This window comes from Medicago sativa, chromosome 2 (assembly GCF_051527215.1).
Source record: "Medicago sativa cultivar Bolivia chromosome 2, Bolivia_mono, whole genome shotgun sequence".
Taxonomy (NCBI): domain Eukaryota; kingdom Viridiplantae; phylum Streptophyta; class Magnoliopsida; order Fabales; family Fabaceae; genus Medicago; species Medicago sativa.
In genome coordinates, this window is record NC_140750.1 from 61,589,315 (window position 1) to 61,609,346 (window position 20,032).

General features: G+C 31.2%; 1 protein-coding gene, 1 long non-coding RNA gene and 1 pseudogene across 2 annotated transcripts; 2 read left to right on the top strand and 1 right to left on the bottom strand.

Moving 5' to 3' along the window:
- The first annotated feature begins 4,860 nt into the window (after positions 1-4,860).
- LOC146949418 (uncharacterized) lies at positions 4,861-5,809 on the top strand. The gene is made up of 2 exons (XR_015025412.1): positions 4,861-5,139; positions 5,238-5,809. It is a non-coding gene; the product is annotated as an uncharacterized LOC146949418 (long non-coding RNA).
- Positions 5,810-7,872: 2,063 nt separating this feature from the next.
- On the bottom strand, positions 7,873-13,079 carry LOC146949419 (uncharacterized; annotated as a pseudogene).
- An 853-nt stretch (positions 13,080-13,932) lies between these two features.
- On the top strand, positions 13,933-18,370 carry NADK3 (NAD(H) kinase 3). The gene is made up of 5 exons (XM_085745441.1): positions 13,933-14,394; positions 15,701-15,946; positions 16,037-16,117; positions 17,178-17,329; positions 17,738-18,370. Exons 1-5 carry the CDS (start codon positions 14,320-14,322, stop codon positions 18,111-18,113), a joined length of 930 nt encoding a protein of 309 aa, XP_085601567.1. The 5' UTR covers positions 13,933-14,319; the 3' UTR covers positions 18,114-18,370.
- The last annotated feature ends 1,662 nt before the right edge of the window (positions 18,371-20,032 follow it).

A 20,032-nucleotide genomic window follows, 5' to 3' on the forward strand; every position in this document is an offset into this window, starting at 1 on the left:
TTAATTTTAGCATATGTGGTCATATCAATGAACAAAGTCTATCAAGATGATAAAAACAACAATTTGGACAAAGACTATCACTGAAATGAATATAAAAGACCGTGTTGGCTCTTTTTTTGGATTCGATTTACGTCCCTAATTTTTTATCGGGTTAGATTTACGCCCCCTACTTTATTTTTCTCCATAAATTTTATTTTTATCTTCAAAAAACATGTTAGTGTAGATCCTTAAAATGTCAATTATTTTCTATTTTAAATTTACAAAATGTATTTTTTTAGGGAATTAGCAAAATGTCTTGAATACTATTTAAAATGAAAGACATAAGATTTTATTGATTATCATAGTTTAAAAGTTATATATTTAATTAAGAAAAAAGATATCCTATAAAACAAATGCTTTTTTAATGTCAAATGTTAGTAATTAGTTGTTAGATTTTTTTTCTTTCCCGAAACAAAATTAATTGTTTTCTTCTTCATCCAATTTTATACCAAAAACCTATAACATCATGGAAAAACACATTCAAACCAAACCAATAAATACATTGAATTAGACAATTGATATAACATTAAATTCTTGCATGGTTTTGCACCTTTTGTAGAAAAAAAAGGTCATGTCAACATGCTATGTTATGGTTGAAAGTTGAGTGGAAAAACATACATTTTGCTTGTTATAAGAATTATATTTGTTGGGAAAAAAAATTATATTTAGCTTATTGTTAAAAAATACGTGTATGATTGAAACCTTTCATGATTTTGTTAAATCTAATTGGTAAAAAATTAAGACAAAGGGTGCATGAATCCATTTGATTGGTTGAGAAATCAAACAATGATAATAATTTGATGGTTGTCATTGAAACATTTTTTTTTTGAGGGGGCAAAGTGTCATTGAAAAATATTAATAAGAAATCAAAAATACATTTAGTTTTGTCATTATAAGACTTTTACAACTTTCCACTTATAAATAAGGTAATTAATAAAAATATTAATGCAGTTTTAAAGCATATGTGATTATTAATTTTAATAATAGAATGAATGATGGATACAAAAATATGACGTCGAATAAAACATAATATTTTTTCGCTTAAAAAACATAATAATTTAATAATCTTTAATTAGGATATTAATATTAAAAATAGTATAAACTCATTTAAATATTTAATTAGGATGAAGGAAATAAAATATAAATGATTGCAAGGTTTACTATTTTTTTGAAAATGCACTTAAAATTTTAGGGTAGCACCTTGCTCCCTTTTAGTTAAAGAAAAAGGAACTTTTTGACTCAAAAAACAAAAATCAAAGGTGCCATAAAATCGATTTTCGATTATGTATTTCTTATCTTTTTCACTCCAAAGTTATCGATTCAATCAATTTTTTGAAAATAGGATGCATTTCTTCTTGTCTATTGACCGGTTTTCATCTCAAGCATAAAGTAAAAAATAAATAAAAATCAAAAACCAAAATAACATATAAAAGAGCAAGATATTAAAAGTAAAATAACAACATAAGAAACATAAGAAAAATTAAACAAAAAAGAATAGATAGATAGAAAAAGTTGTGAGTATTGAGAGATTAAAATAAAACAAAAGGGGGATGAAAGTGATTATATTTGAACGTGGATTGACTTCCATATCCAAAATAAAGATCCGAACAAAAACAAAGAACATATAAACACCAAAAGAAAAATGAAAAGAGAATATGAATAAGAAACATCAACCTAAGAAATCACATAAAAAGGAACATAACAATAAGAAATGTTAAATAAACAATAAAAAAATAAAAAAATAAAGATAATGGGGTTGAAAACAGTGATTTTTTATGGGAGGAAGAGGTAGATGAAATAAATAAAAAATCAAATTGTCTATATATAGGGAAAAAAATCGTATCATGATCAATTTTGATTGGTTGGTGAAAAATAAGTGAGTCATGATTCAGTTTTGATTGGCTAATAGAAAATGAATGAGTCAAGATCCATTTTGATTGGTTGATGGAAAAACATTAAATGAAATGGGAAGTATGAAGATGTCATATGTACTTTTGATCAAAGATGTAAACTTTTGTATTATATAAAGATATGGAGATTGTCATTTAGAAAGAGATACACATAAAATATAGATTGTGGATTCTATCAACAATTGGGTCCCACTATTATTAATTATTTTTAAATTTTATTGCATCTTTATATCTTCAAATGAAAGAAATTGAGAAAGTCCAAATTAGAGATAATCTTGACTCCATTAGATATTTATCCAATTTAGAAGACACTCTCGCTGCAAGAAACTTGACATTTAGTAACAGCCAAAAATCGTAGATAAAAGTTGATTGACCGTAGCTACAGCACAAAATTCATATACCGACGGCTCGTTTTTCGTTGTACCTATGGATTTTCTGTCAGTATATCATATACCTATAGTGATTGAATATTTTATCACATGAGAAAAAATGTTGGCATGAATGCATTTTTTTTTTTTTTGAGGAATCGAGTTTTATTTATGTAAGCTATATATTTTAAACTAATTTTTGAACAAGACTAATTTTGGAATTTTATTTCATAAAATTATTTAATATAGTTTTTAAGTACAATTGGAGTCCAAATGCATCACTCTAGTAAGATTCACACCCCAACTATGAGAATATGTAAACAAATTATGGTTTCTAAAGGCCTCTATGTCTAGTTCTGAGTCACACTCCAACCATAGATTATTGAAAATTGCTTTTCTGACATAGAAAACTTCACAATGACACAAGTAAAATACTTAAATGCCCTCAACGGTAGTTAACTACCGTTCTGTAAACTGGCAGCAGTTAACTGCCGCTGGCACTCAGCGGTTGTTAACTACCGCTGAATTCATTTTTCAATTTATGTCTATACACCATATGTACGTTTCAAATTATGCTCTTCCTTCACCTCAGACAACACCCTTCTTCTCTTCCTTCAGCTCAGACACAATACCCGATTCCATTTTCATATACCACTGAATCTTGCTACTTTCCTTGTTTATAGATCACTTTCATATACCACTGAATCTTGCTACTCTTGCTACTCTTGTGGGCCAGTATGAACTATTCCAAATTATTCTCATCACATGATTCATATGTTTTTTGATTTTATATAACGATGTCATCAATTGTTTAGCAAATTAGGGGTGGAAAATTAAAACATTCATTTTATATATATGACATAAAGGAGGAAGAAGGATGTGGAGAATTAAAAACAATTAGTACACGCAGCAAAATCATTATCCTTCTCCTTCTTGGGTTCAAAGTCATTTTCCTTGCTGGATTTATCATGAGAACCAGCTGCACAACAACAAATTGCATAATTAGTATGAGGAATAAAAAACAGAAAAATTAAATTGGGGACAAGGGTTTATGTGTCTTGGATTTGTTTCAATGAGTGCTATAGGAATATGTTTATCTGTTTTGGAAAATGTTGATTGAATAAAGGAAGAGAAGATGAAGTTAGTTGGGAGAAGATGGAACGTGTGCCAGGAAGGAGGAAGAAGGGTGTGTTTCTGTCAGAACCCTTATACTCTACGGTAGTTAACTACCGTTGGAGTTTTTTTTTAATGTCTTTTTTTTTAAGCTGTGTTGGTGTACAACGGTAGTTAACTACCGCCGGATCAATCCAACGGTAGTTAACTACCGCTGGAGGCATTTAAATATTTTACTATTGTCATTGTGAAGTTTTCTATGTCAGAAAAGCAATATTCTAGATTATTCTATTCTTTGAATGCAGAAACTTTTATAGTTTAATTGCTCCAACAAGTTCCGAGTTAAGCGAAAAAATGATACTCCCTAAGTTGTGACAATGGGTACATGTGAGGCTAAAATGGCAATGGAGATGATGGCATATCAAATTTGGAAGCACGTTGTCGGTTTTTTAATCTTGACCATTAATTTGAGATCTAATAAGTTCTTTTTAATATGCCATAATAATGTTAGTTCCCACTTAATATACTCTCAAATGACTTTGCAAGTAAATTGTTGAAATGAGAAGTTCAAAAAATGTAAATGATTTTGAAAAGTAAATTACAAATATTTAAATGTGCAGAAAAGAAAATTATATTAAATTTAAATGTGTAGAAAAATAAATGGCATATAATGATCAATTTCATTCAAATAAATTTGACAAAAAAATTAAATGACATAATAAGGATAATAAAAAAATCGTTTTAGAATTAGATGTGATTTAAATGTGTTAAGCAATCCTTATTACAATGTCCTCGACCAATACTTATAGAAAATTCACATAACTACTGATACATGTATGTTTTCCATATGCCTTAGGCTAATAACGGTCTTCAACATAGGTTAAATATTTAAGGTTCTTTTCAGATCAATGTATGTATCTCTGAACTTGTAATTTTCTATGTATTGACACATTGTAGTATTGAGCAAGGCTGGTTTAGTCTTATTTACTTTCTAAAACCTTCCATGCACTTGATTATTGTTTTTATTTTTGTTCAATTGTAAAAGCACAAAAAAAATTTGTCTCGTCAACAATATCCTATAAATAATTCTTTTTCTTTGTTTTGACAAGGTAGCACAACATTTTGGTTAAACTTGTGAAATTTTCACATTTAATACGTTTTATATTTAATCCTATGTTTTTATTCAATAAAAAAATTATCCTATGACACTTTGAATTGGTAAATAAATAAGTTTTTTTGAAGGAGGTAAATAAATAAGTTGTCACATCTTCAATGCATTATTTTGACTACTCTTTTTTTTATCATCCGTCACTATTATTTTTCTTTTGATATGTTTTTTTGTCTATCCTGAAAGGCTAAATAAGAAATAAATTATAAATATTGAAATACCTTAGAGAATACTGAATTTTTATGTGAGTTCTTTATTAAAGTTAAGTGATCAAATGATTGATGGAAAGATATAAAAATGACACATTGATATAACTTAGAGACAATTTGCAATACTTTCAATTTTATAAATGGTTTCTTTCATGCTTTAACTTCTAAAAACTATTTGATTAAAGTTAAGAATGCATTTTTTTCCTTATAAAGTGTGGTAAAATAAATTTATATTCATCACATGGAAATGAAGAAAAATATGGTTAAAATCTCAAGTTTATTTTATGTTCTGATCATCTTTCGTTTTATTTATCTTCTTGTTATCAACGGCGGTAAGTCATTTTTTGCACCACTTTAAAGTTTCAATTTTATTTTATACACAATATTTTATCGTGTGTTTTAGTAAAACTTGTTTGTTCTTATTTTACAGGAAATTTCATTCTTTGCAAAAGAAACTCTCATTGTCCAAAATCTATGTGCTCCCCTCCTTTACACCAAGAGTGCATTAGGAATATATGTATATGTGTCCTTGAGTGAATATATATATATATATATATATATATATATATATATATATATATATATATATATATATATATATATATATATATTCAAATAATAAACACATAAATAGTTGGTGCAATGATTAATTTTGCTGTAATATCTCCCCTATGTGAGGGTTCAAGTCCAGGCAAAACCTTTGTTTAATAAAAATACAATAGAAATATAGAAACAAGTGTCACGAACTCGTGTTGTAAAATGAATCAACTTTAGATTAAAACTAACGTCATGATACATCAAATATAGTATGTATAAAATATCTACGGTGTTCCATGACATCTATCCACCCCAATGAAGATCCGCCCATGCATGTGTCTAAGTGTAATAATTAAGTTGAAAAAGAAATTATGTTACATGTAGTTGTATAATATTATTTGTGTCTAATGTTGGTACTATATTGATTTCCCTCACATATATATTTATGTTTCTTTGACCTTACAATTTCTCTTACAAGCTCAAATGCTTATTATTATATTATTTAATTAAGTTACCTCCATTCACTCATAGAAGACATTGAGACAAAATAGTCACTACATAATTACGATTAGCTACTTTAATAAATAAAGACAATATGACTATGTAGATGAATTATTTATTCTACTTCTCTATTTAAAATACGATTTTTGATCGATAAAAACTAAATCAGTATTAGTATGCATTTAAAAAAACATGAAAAGCGATAAATATAATTTATTAAAACAAAAGTGTGTTACAATCTCTATTCTTATCCCAAAAGTACAACTAAGGGTAAGTATGTGAAACCATTTACTCTTAAGCAAGAGAAAGAAGGTTTTAAGAAAGAGAAAATTTTCAGCAAAGGAGCGGTTTAAAGTTAAAGCGTATTAAAGAAGCTAAAAAAAATGTTGAAGGTAAATTCTTATTCTCATTAAAATAGTTACAACTTCATAAAAATGTCATTTGATGATTACTCAAAAAGAAGTTTCTCTTGGAAGTTAGAAGACACTTGCCACACATGCATTGTAATAGATAGTTATTTATTTTCATGTTTCTATACAATATAATCTCAAAACTTCTTGGAAGGGATTCCTTTCCGTTCCACAAAACTACGCCTACTAGCAAAGATTGTTGTGATCTTTTTTAGAGTATCTTTATTATTGGTTATGTTGCACTTTTCTATTTTTAAGTTGGGGGAAAGATTCAGTCTACATCGAGAACAATTAGAGTAAAATCAAAACACATATGTGTAGGGTGACCTAAACCCTACTATGGATAAGTAGTTAATGATAGCTAACACTCAACTGATGGCTCTGAGGAGTGGAATTATTTTCAAGTTGCGTCGTTATTTAGTAGTTTATCAAAATCATTGATCAATATAGTGATTTCAAAGGATGATTAAGTTTCTTTTTGTTTTCATGTGCCTATTGTCATAGCATGATTAGGGTCGTTTGAATTGTTTGTTGTTTATTTATGCAATGAAGGTAAAATATCTGGTAATTGCTTTATTATAATTGCGTTTGTGATTATGGTAAGGATAGTTGGTGAAAAAATATTATGCTAAAGTTTACTTTTGGCCCCCTAAGTTTTAAAATGTTGCGATTTTAACTCACTATTAAAAAAAATGAAAAATTTGGCCTCCCATAATTTAGCCCCTTTGCAATAATCATCTTTTTTGTCAATTTTAACCTTTTCAACGTTTGTGTGGCATGTCACATGTGTAATTACATATTTAAAAAAAAAATGCCAGGTGTTTACTAACTGAATAAAAAAAAATTAAAAAAAGGAAAGGAAAAAAATGGGCACGTGAGGTTCAGGCCTTGTATTTTATCATTTAGAAACCGGTGCGGTGGTCGCCGGAGCAAGAAGAGAGAGTAACAAGAGAGGAGAGACACAGAGAGAAGAGGAAATGGGTGGTGGTGTGCGTGAATGTTGAATTTGCAGGAAGAATGAAAGAAGATGAAAGAGAGGGGTGGTGGATCTTATGGGAGAAGATGAGGTAGAGAGACTGCACGTGCCTTTTTTTTTTATTCAATATGTACATGCTTGGCTTTTTTAATTCAAAAAATACACATTTGGCATCCTACCCGCTGCCATGTGTGCGTTGACTCTGTCAAAATTGGCAAAAAGATAGACATTTGCAAATGGGCTAAATCATGGGGGGCCAATTTTTTTTTAGTAGGGGGCTAAATCATAACATTTTTAATAGGAAAGGATTTAGGTGGAATATGAGCATGACAATCAATTCATGTTAAATATGTTGCATAATGAATATGGTAATTGGATCGTGAACTATGGTTATATGTTCAATTTGGATACAACTGGATGGAGTTTTCATAGCTCCAAGTAGGAATTATTATTTATAGATTTTGTGTTGTTGCTATGTAAGATCATGAACACTTCCATTTGTATGGGCTCACGAGCGGTAGCGGAGCCGGAAATTTTAATTAGTGGAGGCATCATATATATAATTTGGAACATTAAATAATATATCACATTTCATTTTTTAAATCAGAAATACCAATTATAATTGTGCTCTACGACCTCCTTCAAAAAAAAAATTGTGCTCTAAGACTTGTCATTTTTTGGAAATATTGAATGATTTTCTCATTTTCAATCTCAATAAATACCTATCTATCTATCTACACACATATAGCAAGCGGATCCTCTCCATCTTTACACTCTACAGCAGCCTCTCAATCTTAAAAACAAACCACTAGATACATCCGATGGATCATAAAGAAAGACGGTAAAATGTTGAAGCAACAATCTTCCAATCTTAAATATTAATTAAAATATAACAAATCTATAATGTGTCCAACAACAATCAAATCTCTAATGTTTCCAACATTACATTTCCTACAACTCTCTCTCGGTTTTTCCCAATTCCCATGAAATACACTGAGTTATAAGAACTCTTGGACTATTCCTGTAATGTGTGCAGAAATCCATTACAAGAGATCATGTGCTCGACAAATTCTGCAATCTTCCGTTGATCATATCCTCTTAACCCCGGGTCCTTCATAACCCTTATTAAATCAGTCACAAGAACAGTGATTTAGACTTCTTATTCCTTCTAAATTTTTTTTTTGAAGGATTCTAAAAAATTAATGAATCCTAATATATAATAGGTTTTGTGATACTGATAGGAAGAAGCAAAAAGATGCCTTCCAAAAGCGCACAACAATCCTGTAAGAGGCAAATAAGCTTCTTGTTTGATGCTTTGATTTGACCAACCTAAACGATGCCTTCCCCAACCTATGGAACAAGGGTAATTTCCTTACTTCTTCCGTTATTTTCATCTACCAGAGCAAAACACGAGAGAAAGAGAAATTGGGGTAGTCGACAGACTTTTCACGTTTCGTAACTCATATCTGCTCACTTCCGTTTCTGTGTATCTCAAGAGTTTATTGTCTTTTTCTATCATCCATTGGATGTATCTAATGGTTTGTTTATTAGATTGAGAGGCTGCTGTAGGGACATAAGATGGAGAGGATCCAGATCCCACACATATATACTATATACTAGACTTTTGACCCGTGCATCGCACGGGTTTTCTCAACTATAATAGAGACCAATAAATAATCTTTAACCCGTAAGATCATTGATATGGTAGAAAATATTTTCTTCAAAAAAAAAAAAGACAAGAGGATAGGAATGAAATTGGTGTGCAATGCATTTTTTTAGATGGAATTTGTTAAGTTAAATAATTGCAAACCTGATAAAGCAAATGAGCGGGAAAAAATTAGGTTAAGTTGCTGCAAACGTAACAAAATTAATAAATAAGGATATAAAGAAAATAATTAATTTAATCACTTTTGGGCTGGCTTTTTCTATTTTCCAAATTGCCCTCAAGTTTCAATACAAATAACATATATAACAAATAGATAAGAAAAAATTCAAATAGTAAAATAAAAGTGTAACAAACATTATATGAGCATATATATGTCAAATTTTTTTACCATTATCATTTAAATGGTGTAACAAACTAGATGAGTATATCTATACTTAATTTTTCCTTATTCCAATTATACCCTTAAACAACTTTTTGTATAATAAAGATTGTCGTTTGTTGATGACAGGCCATCTTACGTTATTCTTAGAATGTTTTTCAGTCATTTTTAGTAGGTTTTAGCAGCAAAAAGGAGGAGTATTAGAACGATTGCCTATGATTTCGAGACTTTTGTAATGTTTTCTATATTTGAGTCTGTAATTATAGTTTTCCCGAAACATAGCAATTTTAGGGGGGTTTTGAAGTAATTCACGAAGAAATCATGCAAATCGGCAAATCAAGAACATCTGAAGAATTGTCAAGAATTTCGGAAAACCAAGAATGCCGATTCAAGAGGACTCAGGAGACTTTACATAGGAAGGAATCCTGTTCCCAAATTTCGAGGCAAATTATTTGAAGACAAAGACCTAAAAACGATAAAAATCGGAGAAACTGGGCCGAATAGAGGAGCAGCCATGCGCCTAGGGCATGGAAAAAAGACTATATGCACCTAGGGCATATGCAAAATTGCATTATATGCACCTAAGGCATGCTATATGCTCCCCAAGCATCTCAAATGCGAGGGGCGCAGGCGTAATTTTATTCGTTTTTATGGGTTTAGCCCGTGTTTTTAGCCCAAACCTAGTTAGAAATCTCCACTATAAATACTAGCCTTCCTCATTTAGAATTTCTCGTTCAGAATTGTGGTAGTTCAAGGGGAAGGCTACTTTGGAGATTTGGGAGAGGATCTATCTTCTCCTTGATTTTCTAGGGTATGTTTTTATCTTTAGTAATTTGTTTTTTGTTACCATGTATAACTAAATCTTAATAGGTTAGAGTTCTAAGATGAAGCTCTATTTATTTTTGTTGGATATTTATTTAATATAATATGTCATTTATTTTATTTATTCTTTTGTTCGCTATTAAGTTCCTGATTTAGTGATTTATTTCAAAGGAGCGTAACTCTAGATTAGGTACTTAGGTTGTGACAGGGCTTAACATTGTTACTACTATCTTGTTGCTTATATCTTGATATTTATAGCATTATACTAGTAACTATATGTCTAGGAAGTAAGTGATTATTAACTAGCGAAAGATAACTAAAGAGAGTTGACCCTAGTTGTAAGTACTTACAAGGTGACATTACTAAGACTGAGTGGTTACTCTATCGAACCTAGGATGTAACTGGTTCGTAATTAGGGAAACAAGCGTCTCCGGGGAATAAACATAATATCGAACCATTCTCTTGAAACCCTTAGTAAGGTAGACGTAGATTAGGGCTGCCCGTTTGTAGAACTACTAAGAGTGTAGAGAGGGTGTGATATGAGTGTCCTAAGATTCATAGATGGGTTGACCTAATGAAAATTTGGCCTTCATTGCCTTGGGAAAAAGTGTAACGCCAATTTAAGTTTATGTTTCAATTACCTTTGAATTAACAAGACCCCACACGTAAGGATCACCGTGCGATCAACAAGTGCAGTTAGCAATCGGAGGGATAGACCTAGATCAACCGAGATAGTATAGACCCCGCACGTAAGGATCACCGTGCGATCAACAGGTGCAGCTTGAACACCCACTAGGTTAGAACGTCTTAACGACCTTATCACTTGTATAGTCTACCTAAGATAAATAAATGTGACATCACTGTTACTTATTATAAAATAATATAAATAGGGGGATTCGAAAAATCCTAACTGCTGCTTACTTTTCTGCAACCAGAAACAGGTAACTTGCTCTGTTGCAAACGGATAAAAATTGCAACCTTTCTAACCCTTATCTTTTATATCGACAAAATTACAGAAATAAGTAACGCGAGTTGTTTGGACGAAACGACAATCCATGTGGATACGATACTCTACTTATCACTTTATTACTTGGTAAACGATTTGGTACACTTGCCATATCCGACCATCTTTGGTGTCGTTAAAAATAAAAATTTATTTTTTTTGTTATATTGTTGGTGTCATTGAAATAGATAATCACGGTTAGTTTAATTTGTTATAATTCAAAAGCAACAAACATTTATAATTTTAGTTTTAATCAAAATCAAATTTTCACAAAAAAACATCATTCATAATTTCGCTAGTGTGTGTGTGTGTGTGTGTGTGTGTGTGTGTGTGTGTGTGTGTGTGAGTAACTAGACAATCATTTAACCATTGATCACCATGCAATTTCGCAACTCAGCCTTGATAATCTTCATTGCTGAGAAAGCTATTTGAACTGTTGCAGTTGCCACGGGTAATATCAAAGATAACTTTAAAAGAAAATATACCAACGGATAAACAATATGTTTCCTTGTCTCCACAATTTTTATACTCAAATCACCAATCTCCTTTAATTCCCAAAATGCATCTTCAGAGCATACATCTAAGAAATAATTTTGAAGCTGAGAATCTAGTGCCAATAGTTAAATAGGAAAAAATTCTGAAGGATAAAATTGAGCTAGACGAATCAACTTTTCCTTATCAAATGCATAAAAGATATCTTTTGGGCATAAACAAGCTACACAAAGAAGCAACTCAATATTCACTTTTGTAAAGTGATTATTGAACTCTTGAAGTTTTCGATCAATCACTTGATAGAAGAATTGAACTTGAAAGTAATGTAATTTAAAAAAATTCTTTGCGTTTTGACTTTTTAATTGTTTGATAGGTATCATCCATATCTGGGATGACAACTTCATTATGTTCACAAAACAATGAAACTTCATGGAGCAAAGAATCCCAACCACTATCAGTTTGTAACTTTTGTTTGGACATTTTGACTAATTTCATGGCATTAACAATATCTTGATCACTTCTTTGTAATGCTTGAGATAACTCATGAGTAATTGACAAAAAAAAAAAAAATCATCAAGTGCATGATGAAAATAAATTCAAAAGATTGCATACATTTCAACAAAAAGTGTTGCTTCACCTTTTTGCTCTAAGCTTGTTCCATTTTCCTCAATCATATCAAGCGCATCAACCATAGATGAGAATAAAGAAACTATACTAAGTAATGTACCATAATGTGAACTCCATCGAGTATCCCCCGCCTTCTTTAACCGCAATTCCTTGATTCATGCCACACCTACTAGTTATTTCTCTTACTTTCAATGCTTCCTCCACCTTTTTAAATTAACTTTCACAAAGAGCATCTCGATGCTTACATGATCCTCCAACAACATTAGACAAAGTAGCTACTAGATTAAAAAAATGTTGCAATGTCATAATGTTTTTTTGTTAATGTCACAAAAGCTAATTTGAGTTGATGAGCAAAACAATGAATATAGAAAGCAGAACAATTTTCTTTCAATATCAAGCTTTTGAGACCATTATATTCACCTTGCATGTTGCTTGCTCCATCATATCCTTGTCCATGTATCCTTGACAAACTTACCCCATATTTTGCAAGCAATGACTCCAAAGCCAATTTCAAGGATAAAACACTAGTATTAGAAACCTCAGCAATACCAAGAAAATGCTCAACAACTTTGCCTTTTTTATCAACATAACGTAAAGCAACAACCATTTGCTCCTTAACTAAGATATCTCGAGATTCATCAATCATAATAGCAAAGAAATCATCTCCTACATCATGAAGCATTGCTTTAGTAGTTTCGTGGGCATCAACTCTAACAATTTCCTTTTGAATTTGAGATGTTAGCTCAAGATTTCCACGAGTATTCTTCCAAACTTCACTAGTAGTTTCATTATGGTTAACAAAAGAATTACCATTATTACTTGATGATGGAGTCTCATCATGATTACGAAAAGCTAAACCGCAATTGCTTGTATATACTATTAAAAAAAGGAAAAATTACATAAAAACTGTGGGACATAAAACCTGACTCAGTCAACAACCCTAACGGGCAAAACCAAAAAAAGATCCACAAAGTGGAGTCAACCCTAAACAATTTTAACAATTAAGCGCGGGTCTAAAGTTTGACGAATGAATCGACCATCAACACAAATTGGATCACCATCAACTCCCTGCAACAACGACAACAAGCATTGACGACTATTTTGAGTCCATACAGTCCCATGTCAATCAACAAGATGATTGGGATACCCGAGAATGGTGTATGAATCGACTATCAACACAAAGAGATTCAAGAACCAAAAGCCCCTGCAACGAAAGCAGCAGCTATACCAACCCTTTCGAGTCCAAACCAAGCAAGGAACATCTTCAACAAATATCAATTTATCATTAAGTTATATTAAGTAAGATTCAATATATGCCGTTATGATATTCTTAAAACAAAAAATATATTAATTATAAACATTAATTTATCACTCTCTAAAAAAAATACCCATTAAAATATTGTGAAAGATTTATCAAGTTTCTCAATATTTAGCTCTCTCATCCTCTTCAAACTCTCAAACAAAGCCTAAAGAGCACGAATGTGGATCCATCCAAAATGTAAAATTGGCGTTCCAATGTCCACCAAACATCATATCATCAATTAATTTTTTTTTTTTTTTATATATACAAATCTTAAAAGAGAGTAAATAATTTACCTTCTTATTTTTCTACATGCATTCAATTCCAACACTTAATTTTTTTTTTATATCTCTCTCATTGTATCTTTTTTTTTTTTTACAAAATCTCTCTCATTGTATCTTATCACCTATCTATTACATTTTTCAGACCATTCTTTTATCTTTCTCTCCCTAGTCTAAATTGGATTTAGTTATCTAAAAATCACTTTTAAAAAGCTAAAATTAGTATTGTAGAAGATGTATAATTGATTATGACATATTGATTGTTTTCGAATAAAATTGATAAATATGATTATGTTTTATATCTTTTGATTATAAAATTGTGTTTTACACACAAATTTATAGTATATGAACGTATTAATGTCATTTTAGATTTAATTCATTTTTAATGGATCAGAATTAATATTACTAAATCAATTCATTCAAAATCAATTTTTCCGAAACTAGACATCCATTTTATATAAACAAAGAACAAATTCGGTGAGCTGGGTTGTTGAAAACATTTGAAGGAGCAAAAGATAATGGCGATGCAGAAACTGTTACTTCTCCTTAAACCCTTTGCTGTATCACCGCAACCTTCTCACACACACCCTCAGGTAATTCTTCTTCTTCTTCTTCTTCTCGTTAATGGTTTTGTGGGTTTTGTCTGTGTTATTGAATCTTCTAAGCGTTAATGGGTGGTTGTTTTTTTTTGAAACTTTCTTATTTGCATGCATCTTGTTTGATAAAATGTCTGTGTGGGTGTGTGAGAGACTGTGCTTTGTTAGAGTCAAAATGGGCTTGTGGAAAATCACAAGATTGAATATTTTTATGTATATGTGCAGTTGCATTCTGATTTTTTAACTGCCCTCGACCTAGAAAAGTTTTAGTTTATGAAGCACGGACAGAGACATAGACGGGCATCGAATATGTTGACACCTGTATTAGTATAAACTTGAAAAAATAAATAAATTGAACGTAATCATATGCGTTGGTGTCGGATACCGGACACGCCTTCTATCAGAAGATCTTGGTTCAATGTTCCATGGTTATTTATATTTGCTTGCTTGTGTTGGTTAAAAAGAGGTAGTTATTTATGTAGCTTGGACACCTGAGATCGAAAGTGTGTTCAACACCGACACATGTAGAGTTGCATTCAGGAACTTTGATTTACTTAATTTATTAGCAATATCTATGTGTCAGTGTCGTGTCTGGTGTCCATGAAGAGTTTCATACCAATGAGCTAGAACCAAGAAAATTGTTTTGTGTTTGCCTGTCTATTAGGTAAGAGTGTGAGAGCATGAGATGAGCTAATCTTTACCCATAAAACCATACATATATGGTCGAGATTAGGTTTGAGTAAAACCGAACTTGATGATTGGTGTATGGTTATATTATATGGTCATATTACCTCTTCTCATGTTCTCAATTTTTAAAGCCAATTAGTATATAAAGTATGAGGTTCTGTATTTGCTGAATTTTGTGAGTTGATTCTTGTAGTATATGAGAGAACTCGACACTTGAATGAATTCTTACTTAATATGAGATGCTTCGTGAGTTTTCATCTGCGAACTTGATGAATTTTATTTGTCCAACTACATTTCCATTTTCCACGTGGCCATTTCATTCCAACCAATAAAAGCTTTATTAGTTTAGTGTTCAAAATGATATCTATATATGTTTGTTTATGATGGAAAAAAGTGGGTAGTAGTTCTTACAAATGAACTAGAGTCTAGACCCAAGAAAATAATTGTGTGAGAGAGGAATCGTATATATATGATAAGTATTCAGGAACTCAACCCTCACATGTATCCTAACTTAGTGATATTTCTGCTGTTTTGGCTTATGTTTTACTTGGATAGTAGGCATCATTATAGGTCTTTTTGTGTCATTTGAAGTTTTAATTCTGTTAGAAAATTGCAGGTCTTACACTTTTTGAATAATAGGAATAAGGTGCACCATGATTCCATAAACTTTTGTCAAGAAATTCTGCGGAAAAAATCAGTTGAATGGAAAGCTGTACATCGAAATGATTTGACACAGCCCATCAATGATGTTGACCTGGTTGTTACAATTGGTGGTGATGGAACTCTTCTGCAAGCCAGCCATTTCATCGATGACAAAATTCCAGTTCTTGGAGTGAACTCTGATCCTACACGGATTGATGAGGTTTATATACATGTAGTCTTGGTTTTAATATGGATATTTTGGCTTCAGAGTTTCGACATTTAATTTAAATTTTAATTTTATTTGCAATAGGTGGAGAAATTCAGTGGTGAGTTTGATGCTACCAGAAGCACTGGTCATCTTTGTGCTGCAACTGTTGAAAACTTTGAACAAGTAAGATTAACTCTATAATACTTTAGAAGAAATAGTAGATGTTGTAAACCTGATATCTTCAAATTCTATGATGCTGTTGTCATAATGATGAACCGGTAGTGAAGCCAATTGGGATAGTCTAAACTACTTGTCAAAGCTATTTTAGCATGGAATATCAAATAGAACGGGTTTAGGTTCAGAATACCTTAATCAACGAAGAGAATTGAGAAAAAGTTACAAAAATGCGCGTTCAATATCCATTTCAATATTTTCTAAATACTTTGATGCATGTGTCAATATTATTACTGAACTTATAATTTGATACCAATCTGGTCCATGAGTTAATGAACTGCACGCCAACTGCACAAGTAGCAATATCTTTGAAGGGAACCCTTTCTAATTTTGACAAATTTGTTGTTTCTCCAAATTAATGTTCACATGTTGATTTATTATTATGCTAATTTTTTGCGAGACTGGTTCAAACTTGGTACAGCACCAAATGCTCATTTGTACGGAAATAAATTGCCTTAGTTATATCTTCAAATTAAGGGATTTTTCCTTCATATATGAACTCTATGGAAAACATTCCTCTACTTATAAGAGAAATTTGAAAGGTGAAACTGAAGCCAAGTGCAAAAAAAAAAAAAAGTAAACTTATGACTTGTAGTAACATGAAGAAACTAGAAGTGGCTTTTGCTTTTTTACTGTACTTCTTTTACCCTTATTATTGTAGAAAAGATAAACTTCCTACCACATACATGTAGATGCATCTGGTCATTATGGGCTATATCTTTAAACTTTTATGCCCTTCATGTTTGTTTTGTGTATATACTAATGAAAAAATTAAATTAATTTGTGGATCTATATAGAGCCCCATCTAAGTTTAATATCATTTGGAAGAAACTTATCAGTAATTCACAGTGATTCAATCCAAATCATTTGAACAGTGAAAAGTGTTTTTTCTACTTGATTTCATCCCTTTTGTCGAATCTTGATCAAGTGTACACATGATTGTGTTAGCTGGCATGCTGTTTTCCAATGTGATCTTTTTTTTCTATCTATTTTTCAAAATATTTTCCAGGTTTTAGATGGTATACTCGAAGGTCGAATTGCTCCTTCCGAGTTAACAAGGGTAATGATATCCGTAAATGCACAACGACTGTCAACTTATGCTCTCAATGATGTCTTAGTTGCGCATCCATGTCCTGCTTCACTCTCTAGGTTCTCCTTCAGGTAAGAGCTTCCATGTGAGATATGAAAACCATATGACAGATTATGTACCCTTTTATTTGAGTGAAAACATGTTTTTGTCCGAGAAAAATAAAACCAACTTTTGGTGCCTGAGAAAAAAACCTATGCAATTTAGTCCTTGAGACCCAATGAGGAGACAAAAATTGAGTTTTAGGGTCTAAGTTGTCTTGGTTTTTTCTTTTTTGGGCACTAAAAGTTACTTTTATTTTGCTTAAAGACTAAATTGGGTCTTGCAGTTTTTCTCGGGGACTAAACTGAGTATTTACTCTGTTTTTACTTATTTTCATCTCTTATATTGATTCTTTACCTCCCACCGCCCAAACAAAAAAGGCGATGAAAAACCAAACTAGTAAAAAACAAAGAAAGCCAATTAAGCTTGTATGTTTGCAGAATTACAAAGGAAGGTCAACCGTGTTCGCCACCTGTTAACTGTAGATCAAGTGGTCTAAGAGTTTCAACAGCTGCCGGTTCAACAGCTGCAATGCAATCGGCAGGTGGATTTCCAATGCCCATTTTATCTCGGGATCTCCAGTACATGGTTAGGGAGCCTATCTCACCTACAGCAGTGTCAGACTCTATGCATGGATTGATTAAACACGACGAAAAAATGAACGCTACGTGGACTTGTAGAAAAGGTGTGATATATATCGATGGTTCTCATATCAACTACACCATTCAAGACGGGGACATCATTGAGATATCTTCCAAAGCACCTAGTCTGAATGTTTTCTTGCCTCATCATTTGTTGCAATTAGGAAAGATGTGAAGTAAAGTAAATTTCGCAGTATGTCTTCATAAAAAGAATAGACAAATTTTGTTGGAGGATTTGTGTGTGAGTAAAAATAAATAGTGCATTTCTTGTTATATCTTTTTCTGGGACAGTTTATACTTGGGGAGGGATCCAGAGTTTTGTTACACAGTCCAAGTTAAAAAAGGACCATTTTAAACATGTTTACTGTATTTTGCTGTAAATAGCTGTAAATAGTGCCTTTCAATCCAATAATATGCTATTGTAAAAGAAAAGCAATTACGTGCTGATTTTTTTTTAATGATATCATCTTACACCAGGATTAACATGTATTTTGCATTTCAATGGTTGATTTAGGAATACATTGTAACTCAGAAGGCTTTTTTATTTGTATATCGGGCTTATTTTTATTGTGAGAAATTTTTGTGATTTCATTATTACCACGATAAATGTAATTTTGCCTTATCGAAATGTGGGGTGAGTAAAGTTGTTATTCCCTCTGTTCCAAACTATGATCAAAGCCATATTTTATGCATATCTCATTTTTCTTCGAAAGTTATTTTTGTACAAACATTATCCGTTCTACACCAAAAGAGAAAGAAATAGAGGGAGGGAGGGAGGGAGGAAGATGTTAAAAATGTGATAAGTAAGATATGTGGTATGAAGTGTGGGATAAAGAAAAAATGAAGTGTTAACGGGAGGATGTAGAGAAATCAAGGGTGTGCAAATAAAAATGTTGTATTTTCTTTGGAAAAACTACTTAGTAGTTTTTCCTTTATTTTTCTTTTTCGGTTTTATCTATAAATATAATATTATAATAGTCACGGTGAACATACTTAATTGGTAGGGAAATTGCATATTATATATAGGAGTTGGAGTTTGAATCTTAAACACCCCCACTTAGACCATCTACAATGGGGAGTCCTTCCCCTATTAAGCATCATTGTAAATAAGCACTCCCTTTGTGACACCAATGAATATGGTGCTTATGAAGGTGGATGCTTGTATAGGCACCCTCTCTCTCCTATTACTCATGGGTCCCACATGTACAATTAATTCTATTTTTGTATATATTTAATTATTGTATTATTTTGATATTAAAAAATAATTATATAATAATTGTAAATAATAGTTGAATTTGATTCCCTAAAAAAAATAGTTGAATTTGAATTTGCTTGTGACATAGCTGTTGGAAATTTTAGTTGACATTTCTTGTATTCAATTACACCTTAAAAAAAAAAATCTGTACTTAATTACTTTATTTTTTCCTTCTTTGAATTTGTTTGTTTTTTTTAATAATTTATAATTAAATTATTTCAATATTTTAAAATTATATAATTATGAATGAGTATAAAAATTATTGTTAAAATGTAATGATATAGAGTTATTGCTGGGACCCAATTAGTAATTATTTTGAGGTGCTGGGTTGGAGAGATTGAGTGCTTATTACGTATTAATTATAAAACGAATGACGTGTACAGTCGGGACCCAATTAAGCACCTAAATGGGGTGCTGCATTGTGGATGGTCTTATTCACTTTAAAAAAATGAATTCATAGCCGCGAGATTACTTAACAAAGAAAAATATTATAATAAAACAATATTATGAAAACTAGGGTATGTGTGAATGTTTGGATAAGGGTTTTTAAGGGGAGGGTTTACTTTTCTCTTTTAAATTATGAAAATTTTAAAATGTTATTTTTTTTTAAATGAATTAAGTATGATTAAAGTAGTATATGAACGTTAATCATCTTCTTTGATTATTATTATTATAAAATATCACATATATTTTCAAATATATATTTAGCCTTCCAAAAGAGGAGTGTTATTTGAACAACTAATTTGGTGACAACTTGTCAAAAAAAAACTAATTTGGTGACAACTTAATTGACAACCATAATTTACAAAGAAAAAGTAGTATTGACACGGAAACCATAA

What these genes read in the sequence shown, in the direction of transcription:
- NADK3 (XM_085745441.1), top strand. Translation starts at nt 14,320, where the DNA reads ATGGCGATGCAGAAACTGTTACTTCTCCTTAAACCCTTTGCTGTATCA. An exon ending in ATCCTACACGGATTGATGAG is followed by an intron (nt 15,947 to 16,036) that starts GTTTATATACAT and finishes TATTTGCAATAG; the next exon opens with GTGGAGAAATTCAGTGGTGA. An exon ending in CTCTCTAGGTTCTCCTTCAG is followed by an intron (nt 17,330 to 17,737) that starts GTAAGAGCTTCC and finishes GTATGTTTGCAG; the next exon opens with AATTACAAAGGAAGGTCAAC.